The sequence below is a fragment of the Mesoplodon densirostris genome, chromosome 11, assembly GCF_025265405.1.
Source record: "Mesoplodon densirostris isolate mMesDen1 chromosome 11, mMesDen1 primary haplotype, whole genome shotgun sequence".
Lineage (NCBI taxonomy): Eukaryota > Metazoa > Chordata > Mammalia > Artiodactyla > Ziphiidae > Mesoplodon > Mesoplodon densirostris.
This window is the reverse complement of record NC_082671.1, coordinates 66201848-66221658: the sequence shown is the minus strand read 5'-3', so window position 1 is coordinate 66221658 and position 19811 is coordinate 66201848. Positions and strand designations below refer to the sequence as shown.

At 56.3% G+C, this 19811-nt stretch overlaps 1 protein-coding gene across 2 annotated transcripts in view; it reads right to left on the bottom strand.

Moving 5' to 3' along the window:
- Window positions 1–19811, bottom strand: part of SCUBE1 (signal peptide, CUB domain and EGF like domain containing 1) — a 129685-nt gene that overhangs the window by 17620 nt on the left and 92254 nt on the right. For both annotated transcript variants that reach the window (XM_060112475.1, XM_060112476.1), the window contains 4 exons: window positions 17889–18005; window positions 11204–11326; window positions 8628–8744; window positions 7008–7130 (listed from right to left, as the gene is read on the bottom strand). In XM_060112475.1, coding sequence (XP_059968458.1) covers window positions 7008–7130; window positions 8628–8744; window positions 11204–11326; window positions 17889–18005 — 480 coding nt within the window. The remainder of the gene's footprint in view (window positions 1–7007; window positions 7131–8627; window positions 8745–11203; window positions 11327–17888; window positions 18006–19811) is intronic.

The window sequence follows — 19811 nt, the reverse complement described above, 5'->3', positions numbered from 1 at the left end:
GGAGCACCCGTGACCAAGGCTTGTCCTTCCTGCCTCAGAGCAATCATAGCCTTGGATAAAGTAGTTGAAACATCTTCAGATCTTGTACCAGAACCACGTTTAAATCTGAGAGTACCACATGCAGTATGATCGCTCCTGTGACCTGAAAACACCCAGTACTTTTTCTGCTTGTCAGTGAACTAATCATGGTGTCTGGTTCCTTTCTCCTTCTCATACTACCATCGAGCAACTCTCCTACCCCCTCCTCTTTTTTTTTTTTTTTTGGCTGCACCATGTGGATTTTGGGATCTTAGTTCCTGGACCAGGGATTGAACCCAGGCCACAGTCACGAAAGTGCCGAGTCCTAACCATTGAATCACCAGGGAATTCCCTCTCCTACCCCTTCCTGAAGGAGAGACTCATCTCGGTGTGTCTGTACTTCAGAAGTGTTCATATCCAGAACAGATCTTTTGGATGCTCCACACCAAATCCCAACTTAATATTGTTTTGTTGATGGGACTTATCTTAAAAAATGAAGAGATCCTAAAATCCATATGGAAATTCAAGGGAAGTTCGAGAATAGCCAGATCAATCTTGAAATATGAAAAACAAAGTAGGAGGACTCACATTTTATGATTTAAAAACACTATAAAGCTACAGTGGTGTATAGGTATGAGGACAAACAAATAGATCAATGGGACAGAACTGAGAGTCCAGAGACAAATCCATACATTTATGGCCAACTGATTTCAAGAGGGTGTCAAGATAATTCTATGGGGAAAAAGAATGGTTTTTTTCCAACAAATGATGCTGTGACACTTGAAGAGCCACATGCAAAAGAATGAAGTTGGACCCCTATCTCACACATATAAAATTAATTCAAAATGGATCAAAGACCTAAATGTAAGAGCTAAAAATATAAAGCTCTTAGAAGAAAACAGGTGTTATCTTTGGGAACTTAGATTAGGCAATGAACAGTTTCTCAGAAGTGACATAAAAGACACAGGCAACCAAAGGAAAAAAAGAGATAAACTGAACTTTACGAAAATTAAAAACTTTCATGATTCAAAAGACACCATCAAGAAAGTGAAAAGACAACTCACAGAATGAGAAAAAAATCTTTGCAAATCTTATATCTAATTAGGGACTTGTATCTAAAACATATAAGGAATTCTTACACTTGAATAATAAAGACAAAGAACCCAAGCAAAAAATGGGCAAAGGAGCTGAATAGACATTTCTCCAAAGAAGATATACAAATGGACAATAAACACATGAAAAGATACTCAACATTATTAGCCATCAGGGAATTACAAATAAAAACCACAATGAGATACCACTTTACACCCAGTAAGATGACTATAATCAAAAAGTCAGCTAATAACAAGTGTTGGTGAGGATGTGGAGAAACTGGAGCCCTCACACACTGCTGGAGGGAATGTAAAATCGTGCAGCCACTTTGGAAAATAGTCTGGCAGTTCCTTGAAATTTAAACACAGGGTTACCATATGACCCAGCGATTCCACCCCTAGGTATATACCCAAGAAAATTGTAAACATACGTTCATACAGAAATTTGCACATGAATATTCATAATAGCCCAAAACTGGAAACAACCCAAATGTCCATCGACTGATGAGTGGATAAACAAAATGCAGTATAACCATACAGTGGAATGTAACTCAGCAATAAAGAGGAATGAAGCACAGACACATGCTACACCGTGGGTAAACCTTGAAAACATTACGCTAAATGAAATGTCAGTCACAGAAGGCCACACATTGCATTCCACTTACATGAAATGTCCGGAATAGGCGAATTCATAAAAGACAAAAGTCGATTATGGTTGCCTAGGACTGGGGGGCTTGAGGGAAAATGGGGAGTGACTGCATGGGGTTTCTTTGGGGAGTAATGAAAATGCTCTAAAGTGGATTGTGGTTGCACAACTCTGTGATTATACTAAAACACACTGAATTGTACACTAAATGGGTGAATTTTGTGGCATGTGATTATATCTCAAAAAAGCTGTTAATAAGAGCAAAAAACAAAAAGAAGAGAGACAGGAGACTTCCCTGTTGGCACAGGGGTTTCGAATCCACCTGCCAATGCAGGGGACACGGGTTCGAGCCCTGGTCCGGGAAGATCCCACATGCTGCAGAGCAACTAAGCCCGTGCACCACAACTACTGAGCCTGCGCTCTAGAGCCTGAGAGCCACAACTACTGAAGCCGGCGTACCTAGAGCCCGTGCTCCGCACCGCGAGAAAGAGTAGCCCCCGCTCGCCACAACTAGAGAGACACCACACACAGCAACGAAGACCCAACGCAGCCAAAAAAAAAAAAAAAAGTACTTAAAAAAAAAAAAAGGAAGAGAGATAGTACCAGGCTGGACAGGCAAGAATCCTCCAGGCTGGAATCAAGCCTGGAGGGGCTCCAGTTGGCTCTAGGGCCGCACCCGTGGCTCTCTCTAGCATGTTAAATTGCTAAACATAAAAGGTAAATATGCACATGAGCGGAAGCACTCAACCTTAGAATGCTTTGAAAACAAAGAGGTTTCCTGCCCATAACGGGAGCACAGAGGCCCACAGCAGAAGAGGTGGAAGTTGGTGGAAATGTTTCCAGATCATCATGTCAAACAGGCTGCTCTGGCCGAAGTCCTGGGGCAAGGACAGAGGGGCCCAAGGGTTCCATCACACACTAGGTTTGGCTTCCTACTCTGTAAAGAAGCAGGGGGAGCAACTTGTAAGAGCCATGAGGATGATGCCTGGTGAAGCCAGAGCGGCCTCCTGGGACCACCAGACCACCTCACTCAGACGTTTGCTAACATCTTTCCTAAGACAACCCATCCTTGTAGGGACAAACTGGCGGTGACATTAGACAACGTTGGTGAGAAGCTTTTCCAGGGTGGCAGAGGAAATGGCCAGTTCGTGGTGTGGCTGTGACCTTCAGAATCCTGGGTAAAGTGTAAAGATGGGACATGGACTTGAACCAAGCCCTAAGCGACACTTTGAGCACGTCCAGATGGATTTCATGGGTTATAATTACGCTCTAGTAATAGTATGTTTACTTTCTGGATGAACTGAAGCAGTCTCTTGTTGAAAAAAATAACAGCACTCATAGGAGTTAAAATATGATTAGATTTTGTGTTCCTTCTTTGGGATATTCCAATTTATTTACTTAGTAACATACAGACACATTTTACTGGGAGAGTTATTCATGAATTACTCAGAAATATCACAGTCTTTATTACCCCTAATTTTTCTTAAGAAATAAAAATGAATTTTTCAGAACTTACTGTAAAGTCACCATTTACAGATTTAAAAAAAAATAAATTTATTTATTTTATTTATTTATTTTAGGCTGTGTTGGGTCTTCATTGCTGTGTGTGGGCTTTCTCTAGTTGCGGCGAGGGGGGGCTACTCTTTGTTGTGGTGCGCGGGCTTCTCATTGCAGTGGCTTCTCTTGTTGCGGAGCATAGGCTCTAGGCGCATGGGCTTCAGTAGTTGTGGCATGTGGGCTCAGCAGTTGTGGCTCATGGGCTTAGTTGCTCCATGGCATGTGGGATCTTCCCGGACCAGGGCTTGAACTCGTGTCCCCTGCATTGGCAGGCAGATTCTTAATCACTGAGCCACCAGGGAAGCCCTAGAGGTCTTAAACTGAGGTTTTTTAGAGAACCCCCCAAAGCAGACAGTTCACAGAAATTGACTGTTACCCAAGATTCTCAGAACCGGCTGATGGCTACACAGAATAGAGAGGTTGTGCCTAAGACGACTGGAATGAATTCTCCTAGACGTCTGTACCCACTGATTTCCACACGCTCTTTTGCATACCTTTGTTCTTCATTCTTCGGATCACGTTTTCCCACCTTATGCATTTAAAGCTGCACACTTCTGGCTTACCCTATCATGTTTCCCTTACAAATAACTCACCTAGATCTAGACCTTACTAGTGATAACCACCATCCTGATTCTTTTTTTCTTTTTTTCAAATAAATTTATTTATTTATTTTTTGGCTGCGCTGGGCCTTTGTTGCTGTGCGTGGGCTTTCTCTAGTTGCGGCAAGGGGGGGCTACTCTTTGTTGCGGTGCGCGGGCTTCTCATTGCAGTGGCTTCTCTTGTTGCGGAGCACGGGCTCTAGGCGCGTGGGCTTCAGTACTTGTGGCACGCAGGCTCAGCAGTTGTGGCTCACGGGCTCTAGAGCACAGGTTCAGTAGTTGTGGCACACAGGTTTAGTTGCCCCGGCATGTGGGATCTTCCCGGACCAGGGCTCGAACCCACGTCCCCTGCAGGGGCAGGTGGATTCTTAACCACTGTGCCACCAGGGAAGTCCCTACCCTCCTGATTCTTTAAATCGGTTCTCCCAAGCTATTGCTAGGGAAGCCAACATTTTAAAATGTTATAAAGTATGTTACACGAACATAATTATGATCCCCTTTGTAGGCAATACATAAAAAAGGAAAATGCCCTCCCATCAGGAGAGACCAGTTTAGCTGTCCTGCAATGTATTTGACTGTTTGTCACAACACCACCCACAGACAATATACCTACCACTCCACTGAGGTTGACCCCGTGTCTCACATGGACATCTGATTCATGGGTGCCACCCCAGGACCTCAGCTACCTGCCCTGTGGGTCTCTGAGACTGTAACAAGTGAATGACTCGCCAGTACCCTCAGTGAACGATGCCTCCTTGCAAAGTATCTAACCGTAGAACACCTGAGGGACGTAATAATACCTGGTGAAGCAGATGGTGGATGCTCTTGGCCCCAACCAGAGGGACTGGACAGCTTTAGCGGTCATCAAAAATGTGTCCCTCACTTAGGGTGATACAGTGAATAATACAGCCTAGGGCATGGCGTGGGGGGCAGGACAAAGCAGTCTGACTGCCTAGTGCAAGTAGTTATAGATAATAGTATGACCTTGGATCTTCTGGGCAACCAGGGGAGTTTGTGCCCCTGCCGGCACTTCATTCTGAACCTGGATTCACAGTCCAGGTGAGGTGGGACGGCCTACTTCAAGGCTACATGAGAAAGCAACCTGCATACTGTGGGCTTAGGGGGCAGGTGGGACCGGTTTTCCCGGTCAGCCCTGGGAACCCTTAAATCATGGTTCTAGAGGGCCTTCCTTCCAGCACCTTCTAGTAAAACCTGCAGTTGCACTTGTCTGTCTCATCATTCCACATCTACTCTCTAGAATATCAACTGCTTTCGCTTGGTCCTAGTCCCAGCAAACGGCCCAGAGACAAAAATGCGATAAAACCTCCCCGACTGACTGTGACCTGATGATCAGACCTCCACCGATGACCATCCATAGAGGCTGGTTTGGTGGCAGTGGTGAAGATCTGGACAAGCCCTGGTGGCCTCTCCTGCAGCTCTGACTGAGGAGGGACGACCAAAAAGGGGACTGAGAATTAACAAACAAAGAAACATGTCCTCATATCCCTAGAGAAAGCCTGTACCCAATAGCTCTGGTCATCAGTAAATACCAGACCTCACATGACCCGAATCATCAGTGGACACACCTTGGAAAGCCAATCAATTGATGAGGGCGTGGGCGTGGAAAGTCAGCCAGCTCTGGGCCAGTTCACTCAGCGACCAGGCTTCTGAGGCTGGTGTGAGCCCAGTCTCCCTCAGAGCCCTGCAAAGGCATGCTGCTGAGACTATCACCTGCCTTTAACCAGCACAACTCCACACGAGCTCTTCCCCCAAACTCTAGGCAAAACCAGTCTTGGCAAAACCAAGACTGCCTGAGCAGCAGAGCAATTCTCACTTAAGTAAGCAATAAATTCAGCTGTCTGACCTCGGGTTACTAAGTGATGGTATCCATTCTCTGATACTTTCCTTCATTCCTTCAACAAATCCTTCACTGAGTGTCTATGGCTGCTGGGCCTGTTCTAGGTGCCGGGGATACGGCAGTGAACAAGACAGGCAAAGAATACCTGCTCGGGTGTGCAGAGTGTGTGTCCAGCGAGGCCAGACCGATGACACCCCAGGGCAGCCAGTGGCTGCGATGGGAGGAGGCGAGCACGGGAGACAAGAGGCGGAGGGCGCGCAGAGGCGGGCCGGCTGCTGCTCCAGGTGTGGTCAGGAATCCCCCCACCCCAAGCAGACCCCTGTGCAGGGAGTGACGAGTCCTCTAGGCTAAGAGAAGAGCCCGAGCGTGGCTATGTTGAGGTCGGGGGGCTGCACCTGTGAGGTCAGGGAGGCTGGCACGGGGTGGGTGGGGGTGAGGGTGGAGGGCAAGCTGGCTGGGCTGTAGCAGCCTTTGGGCCATTTCAGGAATCCAGACTTTGCTTCTGCACGACGAGGACTCCCTGGAGGGCTCTGAGCCAAGAGAGATGAACTCTGAGATCTAGAGGCTTACTCTCGAGGCCCTGGGGATGCTGGAGCATGGCGGGGCAAGGACCTGAGAGCCGTTCCTGGGACCCAGTACAGGCCCGGCACACAGCAGGTAGTCAGTGTGTGTTTATGGAACCAGTGAAAATGGACTGTCCAGCACTCAGCCGAGAGGTGCCCCAAGGCCCCAGAGCTCAGCAGCAGAGCGCGCATGAGCCCTGAGCTCTCTAGGAGGCCTGCCCCTTGCCGGGCCAGTGGCGGGTGTACAAAGAACCAGGTGCTCCCCAGTCCAGGCTCTGCTGCTGCTGCACCCCATGTAACCAGCCCTCCCCTCCCACCAGCTTCCTTGGCAGGACAAGGGGAGCTGGGGCTACTGAGGCCTCCACCCTCTGCTGCTTCTATGTGTCAGATCCTCTTGAGTCCACAGCTCTGGCTGCACACGCGGACCCCCAGGTCTCCACCTCCGTGCTCCCCGTGCCCCACCCGCCCCAAGCTCGTTTCTGTGTCTCTGGCTGACACCAAGCGTGCTCTCCCCGCTGCAACCCCTCTTCTTCTGTCAGCCCTCATTCCCATCAGCCGTATCCCAGCAGCAGAGAGCACCTGCCCAGGAGCCCCAGCCATCCAGGCACCAGGGGAGGACCTGGCACCCAGACCCTTCTCAGGGGTCCTCGCGATGGCTCGCCCCAGGGCACTCACCCACGCAGTCCTTCCGGTTCCAGTGGAGGCGCCTCCCTGGGGGGCAGACGCATTCGTAGCTGCCCTTGGTGTTGACACAGCCCTGGTCACAGCTCCCGTTGTTCATGCTGCACTCGTCCACATCTGGAAGCACAGGTAGGCGTAAGGGCAGGAGGGGGGGCTGGACGGTCCAGCCGAGGCCACACCCTTGGGGCTGGCAGGGCAGGACCCACCCAGGACAGGAGGGCCGAGAATCCCCTGACCCTGACCCCAGCCTGATACTGTCACTGGATGCAGACGTGTGGTCGCACACGACACACACACGAGCTTGCACACACACAGGGCTCCCGCAGGCACTGACACACATCCCTCCCCCAGGAACCTCAGTGGTTTGCTGAACTTGGGCAGCTGAGCCCAGACTTGGGGGAGGGCAGAGAAATGGGACAAAATAAAGTTGCAGTCAGGTCTTGTGGGGCCGGAATGACCAGCACCGGCCCCGGGGTCCTGAGGCCGTATCTCACTGTGGGACTTCGGACGTGCCCTTCCCAGCCAGTTTCCCTCCTGCACAACAGGCACCCGGGCGCAGGAAGTCTCCCGAGGCCCCGCCTTCTTTTGGGCCAAAGACCTGTGTGCAGAAGCTGGTGCCCAGGTTTTTGGGAGTCCCTCCAGAAGAACCTGCAGCTCACCCCACGAGCCACGCCCCTACACCAGCTGTGCCTGAGCCCACCTAAACTTCACAGCTGCCCACAGAGGAAGTGTGGCTACCACCAGGTCAAAGGAAAGGGAGAGACACCAGGGACCTCAGGGCCATTCTTGACACCTCTGCCAGCTTCACCTCCCAAGCCTGTACTTCCCCATGTCCCATCATCTGTGGCACCTAAAGGCATCTAGAACCTTCCCTCTCTCCACATCCCTCCCCACCCTGCCCAGGCTCCAGTAGCTCTCACTCCCATGCCTGGAGCCGTGTCCCCACTGGTGCCCTGGGTTCCACTCTCCTAAACATGTGGCAGCTGGAGGAATCTCGTTACATGAACTTGAGCCCGTCATATCCCCGCATAAACCCTCCAATGGCTTCTCATCGCACTGGGAATAAAGCCACAAGTCCCCTGGGGCTCACGAAGCCCTGTGTCCCCTCTGTCTGCATCTCCCACCGTGTGCCCCTTCCCTCATGGGACTCTAGCCCCCACTGGCTGCCTCTCGGTCCCTCTGTGCTCCCTCTGCCTCAGTGCTTTTGCACACGCTGACCCCTCTGGCACGCTTCCCCCACCGTGACCCAAACACTCCTCCTCTAGGAGACCCCCATTGTCCCCACCTTCTGCCCTTCTCTGTTGTTACCCCCTCCACTGGAATGAACTGTGGGATCCTCTGTGCAGCCATCCTCCCTTCCGGACTGGGGTTCCCCAGAAACTGCTGTTTCCAGGCCCGTGTCCACAGCCTGGCTGAGGCCTGGCACCCAGTGGATGCTTGCTGCCCATCCCCCCACCCTCCTGCCTTACCCTTGGCTGAGCCCCTCTGCCCACCAGTCCCTCCCAGGCCCGTCAGAGTCAAGGTCAAGGTTGGGGTGTGGGGTGCAGTGCAGGTGGCCGTGGGGCCGGGCGCGTGCCTCTGGGGGGAGGTGGCCCTGGCGGGCGAGCTGCAGACCTCCGCAGTGGGTTGTCCCATAGAGAGTGTAGCCGCGGCGGCACAGGCACTGGAAGCTGCCTGGGGAGTTGATGCAGATGTGGTCACAGGTCCGCTCGAAGGAGCACTCGTCGATGTCTGTGTGGCCACAGGGAGACAAAGTTTGGGAGGAGGTTCAGGGTGTGGTAGATGGCACGGCCTGCCCCTCGCTCAGTCACTCAACAGACCTCTGTGCCCGACAGTCCTGGGGCCCCAGGCTCAGTGCACAGCCGACACACGGCAAACGTCAGACTTTGTGTCGCTGCCCAATTTCCCATTCTGTCTCCATTAGCCTCATGTGTCTGGGTGAGAAGCTGCCTCACATCTTTTCTTGAGGTGGGCAGGGTAGAAACATTTTGAGTAGAAGGGATTATTACGAATCCCTGCCATTTTGATATTTCCCATTCCAGTGTGATTAGTGTAGGTACTTAATCCACACCTGCAGGAAACTAACGGGCTTGCCTGAGGAAGGGGCTGAACTGGGACATGAAAATAGGCCACTTGAATGCCGACCAAAGTGTGTTCCCCCATCACCCCAAGATGTCTCTGGAGAAAATGGGGAAAACAGCACAGACAGAAAGGGGGATGGGGGTAGGGAAGATGCTACCCATGAGGAATAACAAAGTAGCCTTGATAGTATGTGAAATTTGATTCTGACCACCCTGGCAGCCAGGGTAAAAAGGGAATGAGGGAGGGCCACAGAGTGCTTGTTACTGGAAAGGAGGAAATGAACTACATGTTTGCAGGAGACAAATCTATCCTGGCCGTAAGTTCTGAGCAAGATGGCCTCCATGGGACAGTTGATGGGGGTCCTGAGGGCAAGGCAGACATTGACCTGCCTCTCCACGGGCTCTGTAGTTGGAATTTATTCTTTGAATACATTTGCTCACATGAGTGCAGACGCACTCATAACATATGTGTTTGTCATAACACGAGCACCAGGAAGGAACCCCTGTGGATGCTCAAAGGAAGATGTGATTCCTCCAGGGGGTGGATCTGGGAAGACCTCCTGGTGCTGTGGCACCTGGGCTAGACCCTGAAGGATGGGGCTAGCCTGGAATGAGGGAATGAGAGTGGGGGAAGGGCGCTCGGGGCAAAGGCTGGGAGGTGGCAGCACTGGATCCTCAGGGATTGTGTGGAGCTCAGGGGGGCTGGGGAGGTGTCTGGGGTCCCCATCCCCAGGGCCCTGAGTGCCTGCTGGGGCTAGGGACCCAGGGGCTGTGCTGGAGCAGGGGTGGGCCAGAGTCCCAGGGCCTTGCAGAGCTGAGTCAGGAAGAGGGTGGAGGAGACTCAGCCAGAGCCCGGAGCAGTCCTGCCGTCACCTCCTCCGTGGCCCCTGCTGCCTGCCCCTCTCACGGGGCAGCTGGGGATGCAAAGTCAAGGGCCCTCCCTCAGCCCTCCACAGGACGCGGCAAGGCAGACGGAAAAACAAAGTCAAAGTGCAGAGGAGCCTTGATCGGAGCCTGGACAGGTGCCGAGCTCCCAGTGGGCCCCTGTGCCCTGAGAGGAAGACGGGGCTGGGTCGTCCGAGCAGGGAGGCAGAGGCCGGGCCCAGGGAGGGGAAGCGACGGGCTCAGGTCACGTGCTGAGCTCCAGGACAGGCTGGCCCGGACCCTCCCTTACCAGCCTCTGCTCTCGCCTTCCTCGGGGCCCTCAGGGCCTCGTGCTGCCCCAGGCCGGCCTCTGAGCAGCACTACGTAACGAGGCAGATGCTGCAACCGCAAGCCAGATGCGGCCCGGTGCAGCCTGTGGCTCCTGGGACCTCGTGGAGACGCAATGACGGGAAGGCAACAGGGGAACCGCGATGGAACTGAGCCAGCCCCCCACCCCCCGGCCCCACTCTCTGCGTGTTGCCCTGAAGCCGGCTCCTTCTCAATGGCCTCATCTAGCTCCACAGGGCTCCTTCTGGCTCCTCAACCCCCCTCAGCCCAACAGCGCCACTTCCTGGTTGGGTTTACCTCCCTGGCTCCCCCTGGAAGATGCCTATTCATCCTTCAAGCACTTCACCAGTGTCCCCTCCCCCAGAGCCTTCCCTGACCCGTCTCTCCACTGCCCATCCTCTGGGCTGTCACTGCATCCAGGACGTCTGCGTCTGCGGGACTTGTCCCGGGCTGTGATGCTTGGCTCCCCACCCAGTGGAGGGACCCTGAGGAAGGGCTGCTGGAGCACGCCTGCCATGTGCTACAGCTTCCACCAGGTGGCAGCATCCACCTGGCCTCTGAAGCCACTGACGGTGGCCTGGGAGGCCCCCTCTGGAGGGAGGAACCGGCTCTGCTACCTACTCGCTGGGCCACCTGGGACACTGGCTGACCCCTCCCTGGGCCTCAGTTCCTATCTATATCAGGGAGAGGTGCGGCTGGATGGCTTCTCAGGGCCCCTAGAATCATAAAGCACGGGAAGACAGGAGGGCAAGCGCACAGGCTAGGGACACAAAAACTACCCCCGGCCCCTCAGGCCCGGCCCGGCCAGCGGACAAGCCCACCCCAGGCTCGCCTACCCTCCTGGGAGCCTGTGTGGCCTGAGAGGGGCGGGACCCCACGAGGACGAGGGCGGCTCACCTTGGCACGTCCGCTCGTCGGTCAGCAGCTTGTACCCCTTCCGGCAGCCGCACTCGAAGCTGCCCACGGTGTTGCGGCAGAAGTGGTCGCAGCCTCCATTGTTGACCAGGCACTCGTTGATGTCTGCGGAGCCGGGTGGCAGGAGGAGGCGAAGAGAGTGGGCTGGGCCGCGCTGCCCGGGCCGCCTCGGGTCCCCCGGCTGAGCCCAGGAAGCGGGGCTGGCTCACAGCCGTGGGGGTGGGAGGACGGGAGACACCGCTGCCCCTAGGACTTGGCGAGCCTGGCGTTTGTGCACCGAAGGGAGGGGAACTGGTGTCTGCGGTGCTGGGCCAGACAACAGGGACCAGGACGCTCCCACGCCCTTTCACCCCCGGGGAGGTGCCAGGGAAGCAGGGAGGCCAGGAGCAGGGGCTGCTTCCTGGCGGCTGTGACTCTGGGCTGGGCGAGCTACTGGACCCCTGGGGCCTCGGCTCCCTGTCTGTTAAAGTAAGGATCAGAGGCACCCCTACTTGGAAGGACATCATGAGGATGAAATGAAATAACATCCCTAAAGCGCCGGTGCTCAGCCAGTGCCCAAACAACTCTTTAAAAAGTAGGTTTATTGGGCTTCCCTGGTGGCGCAGTGGTTGGGAGTCCGCCTGCCGATGCAGGGGGCGTGGGTTCGTGCCCCGGTCCGGGAGGATCCCGCGTGCCGCGGGGCGGCTGGGCCTGTGAGCCATGGCCGCTGAGCCTGCGCGTCCAGAGCCTGTGCTCCGCAGCGGGAGAGGCCACAGCAGTGGGAGGCCCGCGTACCGCAAAAAAAAAAAAAAAAAAAAAAAAAGTAGGTTTATTTCTCCTGCTTTACTGACCGGGAGACCGAGGCCGGGAAGGTAACTGGCTCTAGGTGCCGCGGCTGGTGGCGGGAAGCAGGCGTTCCTGGGCCGCCTCCCTTCCCAGCCTGGTTCCTGCCGCTCCCCCCTCCCCATGCCTGCCGGTGAGTTTGAGCTGTTTCTTCACTCATCATGTCACGAGTTGCGGCTGCACCCTGAAGGCCCCCCAGCGTGACCCCCTCAAGCATCCCTGCCGGTGGGCCTCGGCTCGCACACCTCTAGTGATGGGAGCTTCTTCCCTCACGAGCTCTCACCGACCCCCATGAGCTCCCTCCCACCCTCCTTGCCCTGCTCCCCTGGGCTTGCTCCCCGGGCTCCCGGTCCATCTGGCAGACTGAGCCGTCAGAGACCCTGTCCCTGAGGTACCTCTTCTCACTCTGAAGTTCCTCTTGGGCTCTGGCCCCGGGGCCCCCCATGCTGGTCACCCCCCCGGCCCCCCAGACCTAGCCCAGCAATTGGAAACAGAAGTAGGAGATGACGTCCAGGAAGGTGTCCCCATGCTGACTGGAGGAGGGCACAAAAGGAGGCGGTGAAAGAGGCATCCCCCCGCCCCCTGGCAGAGAGGGACTTTCTGTGCTGGTCACTGGCCACATCTTAACAGAGCTGCTGACTCAGACTCCAGCACCCACTGAGCCTGGCCTGAGCGTGAGGCCCGGACACCCCTGTCCTGTGTAACTGGCACCGCCAGTTGTCAAGGTCAATCTGTGCCCATTTCCCCGAGCCCCGCGGAGGAGACTTGGTTCTATTCCAAAGACTCCAGCCTCAGGCGCAGCCTCTCACCATGCCGCTCCCAGCACTTTTCCTCAGACCAAACAGGCTGGACTTGACACCTGCTGAAAAGCCCTATGGCAGCACCCCCACATAATGATCCTCACCCCAGAACAAACCCCCAAACATCAGGAGAACGGCGGGGGCGTTAAAGAGAGCAGGGCTGAGACCCCTGGCTGGGCACCTCTCGGAGCCTTTGCGAGGGGAATGGGCACAGCTAGTCGGGCAGGGGCAGACCCAGAGCTGCCTTCCTGTGGAGGCCCGGGTGGGGCTGGGCTCTGGGGAACACAGGACACCCAGGGGGTGTGCCCGCCACCTCCTTGCCCTTGGCCAGCCTCCCCGAGGTACCTCTGCCCCAAGGACCCATTCTGTTTGTGTATGCTGGCGCTTTTGGCGCCAGGAAGATGGGAAGGGCGGGGAACCCGAGGTGGCCCCACTAAGGGGGGTGTGTGACCCTGGGTCCGCTGCTCATGGGCTGGGCCTTCAGCTCTCTGCACACAGGAGGTGCTCTACGTGTGCACCAAGATGATGGCTAAAACCAGAGACCGCTCAGCACTGCGAACTCTGCATGCGCTCCAAAGCCTGTGTTTCAGGAACAAAGTGGCCTAAGGATGAACCCATGCCCCAGAGGAAGTAGTAGGACCCTCTGGGGGTCACGGCACCTGCTGGGCGGGCATCACCTCGTGCTGGCGACCAGGCCGAGTACTTTCTGGCAAGGTCTCGTGTGATGGTCAAAACAACCCGAGGCCAGATCTCCCACTTTGCAGGGGAGGTCACAGCTCCACGCAGGAGGCCGACCTGAGTCCAGCCCCAGGTGACTCCAAAGACGGCCTCGCCAGTTCAGCACGCTGGCCCTGCAGCCTTCAGAGGAAGCAGACCTCAAGTGCAGCGAGGGCCTGTCCAGGACGGAAGCTGGGGCTCTCCGTCGCCCCCTCCCCTGGGGGTTACAGGAAGACAGGGGAGATTCTGGCTAAAAGCCTCTGACAGGAGAATGGAGGCCCCTCTCAGCTCTGTGACCCTGGGCAGGGCAAGGCACCTCTCTGAGCCTCAGGCTCCCCATCTGCAAACTGGGTTGCTAGCAGGTACCTCTCCAGCATCATTCACTATGACTGAATGTACAGATGGGGCTTGCCTCCCTGGGAATGCCTCAGGCCTTCTGGAACACCCTAACCCCATCCCCTACCCCATCTGGGCCTGTCGGCTAAGGGGCTGTCATAGCAACTAGACAGGAGGTGCGAGGCGTTGTCTGCTTGAGGCCCAGGCTGGTGTAGCGGGCTGCCTGGGGGTCAGAGTGGGGGAGGCCCCGTCCCAGGCTCTAGCCTCAGCTGTAGTGAGGGGGCAGTGGGCTCCCACGGCCCCTCGGCCTTCATTCTGATGAGCCTCTGCCCCCTTTCCAACTCCCATCCCTCCAAGACCCCCCTCCTTCTCTACTGTGCTCCCACTGGGCCCCACCAGCGGCCAGCAGTCCCCTACCTGGTTACAGAGGCTCACAGTCTCCCCTTCACAGCCTGGCCCGGCCTGGCGGCCCTGCCCTCCTCTTCCCTGCACGCTTGGATCCTGCCTCGGCAGCCCTCACCCCACCCTGCCCGGGGAACAAGCACCCCCCTGGAAAGCCTTCCCTGACGTTCTCTCCAGAGTTAGCTGCTCCCTTGTCATGGGACCTGCCCTCAGGGGGATGACAGACGGTGCATCTGGCTCCCACCTGGAGCCCCAGGGCCCAGCATGAGGCCTGCACAGAAGGATGGGGCACTGAACGAATGGATGAATGAATGAGTGAATAAGTGAGTTGGGGGGCTGAGAGAAGGTTAGTGGAACATTCGATGCGTCACCCAATGTTTGAACATCAGTGCATGCTGGGGGGAAAGGTGAGGGGTGAGCTATGGGAACACGCAGTAGGTTGATTGTTCCTGTCCCCCTCTGCCCATACCACTGAGGGGGCACAGCCTGGCAACGCAGGGGCCACGGGGATGAGGGTTTTGGGTGGGAGCAGAGGGAGGGCCTGTGGGAGTGGCTGGCATCACCCTGGAGCAGCCTAGTGGGGAGGGCAAGCTGCTGGGCCAGGGTGGCCGGACAGAGGGCAGGTGAGGGAAGAGGGCAAACAGGCGGGGTTGGGGGCGGTTCTCCCAGACTGTTCTGGCAGGTGCTGGGAGGAGGGGCTGGTGTCCCTGAGGAAATCCAGGCTCTGGCTCAGGAAGTTGAGGCCCCAGACCTCCCTCCTCTCAGAAGGGCCAATTAGCAAGGTGCCCGCTTCCCAATATCAAGCAGGACAGCGCCAAACAGGGAGCCTTGAGACTGGACTGTCCACACTCTTGAGACAAAGCAAGGGCATGGGGCAAATCCTGCAGAGCCCCCCATGGCCCTGATGTTTTAGGGCAGGCCTCCACCTGCCCACGTGATCCTCGTCCGTCCTGGGTTTTCAGCTCTGGATTTTCCGAGACCTCCAGCCATTGGTCTTGCTTAGCAATGACCTTCTGGCTTCCAGAAAACACTGAACCTTTGATATCCTCCTCTGGGCCCTGCCAAGACCAGGGCGTGCACGCTGACCGAGGAGCCAGAACCCCAGGGCCAGGGCCTTGGTTTGTTGGGGATCCCCAGCTGGCTTGCCCCCCGCCCCGAGCCCCCACACCCTGCCCTGCGCCCCTCCAGCCAGGCCCCGGGAGACTCATACTATAAGCCCAAGGCTCTAAGACACCAAACCCTGGGGTCTCGAGGTCAACATTTGGTTTCCAGGGTTCCCTGATTTGAAGACGCTATGATGTTCATCCTATGTAGTTCTGGACCAGTCCCACGATCCTCAGATTCTAACATGTATAACAGCACCCAGACTGCTCTTCTCCACCTCCGCTGCCACCCCGGGCCCAAACCACTGTCACCTCGAGCCTATTCTTCCCGACCCTGCCTAGAAACCCGTCCCAACAGTGGCAGGGACTGTCTCCAAACGAAAGCCTGGCCTGTGTCCCCCTGCCCAAGAGTGTCTGGGGCCTGGCCGAGGCTCGCAGGATGAAGGGCCAACCCCTTCTCCTGGACCTCCCCCGAACTTGCCCCAGATCTGGGCACGCTGGCTGCTTTGGGTCCTGGAACCCCAGGCCTCTGCACAGCGGTCATGTTGCCTGGATTAGAGCCTCTTCCTCCAACCTCCCCGCTCTCCCTACCCCCTGCCCGGACTTTAAAAATTAAAGTCTCTTCTTTACTCAATAGAAGATCCCTGCGCACAAGGAATTTCTGTTTCATTCCCTGGTCTCCCCTGCACTTGCACACAGGAGGAGCCCAGAAAACCCATCTGGTGCATGCGTGAACGAGAGAACTTCCTGACTCCAGGGCAGTGGGAGTGAGGAGGGTTGGCTAAAGGCAAACGAGCAGCTCTGGGTAAAGGGCCCAGTTGTTTCAACACAGGAAACATGGTCGGAGGCTCAGACAGCTCTCTTCAACACCTCCCCCTACCTCAGACTCAAGGTGGGGTGAGGATGGATGCCCCGCTTGCCAGCAAGGATGGGCAGGGGGCAGCAGTCAGCGTCCCCTTAGGTGCTCCTTGTGGGCCATGTGACTGCCGAGGCCCCTTTCCAGCCCAGACAGGTCAGCTCCCAGCGGTGATCTCCTGGCCTCGAGTCCGGAATTAAGCCCTGCCCCGCCCCTCTGGTCCTGCGTCAGCGCTGTGCCTTGGACGGGGTGTGGGTGGCCCGATTCTACCTTCTTCTGTCTTGGCTCCAAGGGCAACTGGCTGGGCCTGCTGTGACATCGCTGGGCTATGAGGACGGCTGGGTCTGCGGTGGACCCTGGCCAGCCCTCCTGGCATTAAGCCCACGTGGCAAGGCCTCAGAGAGCCCCCGCCCACCCGGAACACACTTCGCTCTAAGTGGGCTGAGCGGAGGCTACAGAAGGGCTTTATTTTCAAATAAATAGGTGGAAGAACGATTATTTCTGTCAATAATCTCTAGGTTCTTCCCAGCAGAGCGGCTGGGGAGGAGAAGTCATACGCTGTCTATTTTTACAGGCTTCAAAAGCCCATCTCAGACTATTTAAAATCACCTTGGGCCTCTGCTGTCAATATTCTCACCCACTGGGCTTTGGAAGTTCTAGCTCCTTTGCCCTTCCATGCTGGCCTCCGGGCCTGCCCACTTCCCGGCAGGGTGATGGGAGGAGGGCAGCCGGCCTTGGCAGGGATCTGAGGGCTGGTCTGGGGAGTGTTGAGGGGCTGCACCTCACTCCTCGCAAGGGCTGACTCCCGGCCCAAGGCCCGCAGCTCTGGGGGTTCCATAACACCCCAGGTCTTTGTCTGGGCTGGTGCCCCCGTGCTGCAGGGTTGGCCCCTTCAGTCCTAGGGCTCAGCCAGCTCTGGCTTCCCAGCCCCTTTGCTTCCTGTTTCCTGAGGGGTCCCCAACACGGCTGAGCCCCCGCAGGCCCTCAGGAACCTCGGAGTGAGCCGGGGACAGTGGGCAGAGAAAGCTCACCCTTCTCTGGCTTCCAGCAGCCGGCAGACCGGCCCATTCCTGACCTTCCCAATCCCTATTTCTAATTTTGCATCCTTAGTCCTCTGGTTGAGATACCCCTGTACACCTTCCCTCTTCCAGTGACGAGGACACACAGTGTCCTCAGTTTTCTAACGCCGACAAGAAGACCATCCTGGCCTGGTCCGAGCCCTGTGCCCTGCTGTCCCCAGCTCTGCAAAACGCACCCCGGCCAAGGTGAGTGAGCACAGGAACCGGCCACGCCCTGCCCCCTGGGAGGCCACAAGGAATCTCTGCCGGCCTAGGAAGCCCGAAGTAAAGGTACCCCGTTTGTTCAACCCAGGGTGAAGCCACATTCTTTGATATCAGAGCCCCGCTTGAACCTGTCAATATACAGTGGAACCGGGGTTCCCTTGAGCCTTGCTGGGGAGCGCTGGCGCTGACTCTCCCTCTTCTCAGCTTCTCCAACAGAAATGCACGTGACAGCTGACCACCCTCGCCCCTGAAGCCACATGTGGTCGCATACCCAGCCCAAGTGTGCCGCCCCGCTCCTGCCCTGCCTGCACCACCTGGGGCCTGGCGAGGGAGGTGGTGCGCACTGACCTTTGCACGTCTTCCCATCCGGCTGCAGTGTGAATCCAACCGGGCAGCTGCAGCGCACGCCGGTGGCCGTGTCCTTGCACGTTCGGTCGCAGCCTCCGTTATTTACTGCACACGTCTCTGAGGAGGGAAAGAGAAAAAGATAACTCTCAGTCTCCTTGGACAGAAGCCACCGCCTTTCCCCACCCATGGGGGGCATCTCCTGAGACAGGAGACCTGAGTTCAAATTCTGGCCCTGGGGACTTCCCTGGCGGTCCAGTGGTTAAGACTCCGTGCTTCCAATGCAAGGGATGCGGGTTCGATCCCTGGTTGGTGAACTAAGATCCCACGTACCGCTTGTGTGGCCAAAAATAAATAAATGTTTCCAATGCAAATTCTGGCTCTGATACACTCTAGCTGTGGGGCCTCTCTGAACCTCAGGCTCCCCATCTGTAAAACGGGAGAATGACACTGTTTCCCCTCTGATGATGATGGGTGGGAAAACTGTTTGCAAACTGCAGGGAGCGGTGCCAACAGGGTCTACACCACCACCAGGGCCAGTGCTGAGATCAGCCGGGCTGGTATTTAACCACCCAGGGACAGATTCCTAAACCCTTGCCTTGCCTGGACTTGGACTCCAAACCCAGACTGTCAGTTACTGGGGCTCCCAAACTCGTCTCAGCGCGGAATGGCTTGTGGCCCTGGCCGTGGAGTTGCAAGGGGAGGTTCCCAGAGCCCGCACACCATCCATCACCTTGATGAGGCTCTCAGCCCAACATCTGTTCTTGCTGAACGATAAGCCAAAGGCGTCTGTTTTTTGTCCACTTGAAGCTAGTCTAGCGCTTTTTTTTTTTTCTCTTGCAAATTCAAAGGGCTGGAGTGGCTGGAGCATAACTAAGGTCACTGAGCTCGTCGTGTGGTGAGAATGATCCTCCCCAGGCCCGGAGAAGGGGCTGGCACAGATGGGTCACCGGGGCACGTGGAGGAGCCTAGTTCCCGGGCCTCTGAGCCTTTCAACCTGGGTTTCTTCCTGAGCATCTGGCGTGCTTTGATGTTGTGGGAACTTCCCTCTCCCCTTTGCTGCTAGGAAGGGAAGCGCCAAGGGCCTCTTATAACCTGAAATCCCCTGCCTGTCTACCGTGGCTGCCCCTGGCTGCCTGGCCCCAGCGGGTCTCTCCCCAGAACTTTCCCCCTACCCTGTTTATTCTGTCTGTCCTTCTGTGGTGTCTGCATTCCTGCAAGCTGCATTCCGTTTTCTCCGGGAGTTTGGGGATGAACACAGGAGTGATGACTAAATGGATAGAAACCCCCAGTTGCCAGGAGTCTCTGCTGCTAATGCCTTTCCTTTGAACTTCAACTTGTAGGGGGCGGATGGAGCAGGAAGAGGAGGAAACTGGGCTGTGTGTGTGTGTGTGTGTGTGTGTGAGATTCTGTAGGGTGACCACGATGGCGGCTGTCCTTAACATCCTGAACTCAGGGCCTGCCTGCTGCATGGGGCTGCTGCCCGTTTGCTCGAGGTTGAAGTCTTCACCATGGTAGAACAAGCTGTAACCGTTACCGCAAGGCCAGTCTCCTCGCCCCTGCCTCTTCCCAGGCTTTCAGCATGTCTCCCCATACTCTAGCCCTCCAGCTTCTGTCTGCCTGCTGTGGGGCGTGTTGCCCAGTGGCTGGGAGGCCTCCTGCCTGCTCATGGTTCAAGGTCAGCACAGAGACCTCCACGAGGAACCTCCAGATGCAGAAAGGAGGACCCCGCCCTCCGTGTGCGCATGCGGGCTGGCCTCGATGTGCGCGTGGGCCAAGCTCTGACCCGCACACGCCTGCGCAGGCCCTCTTGTCTCCCCCGCTGCCCGTCTACTGGGGCAGTGGAGGTGGGGAGGCCAGGAGGTGACTCTGGCTCTGTCACTCACTGAGTGACCCAGCGAGTCCGCCCCTCCGGGCTCGACCTCA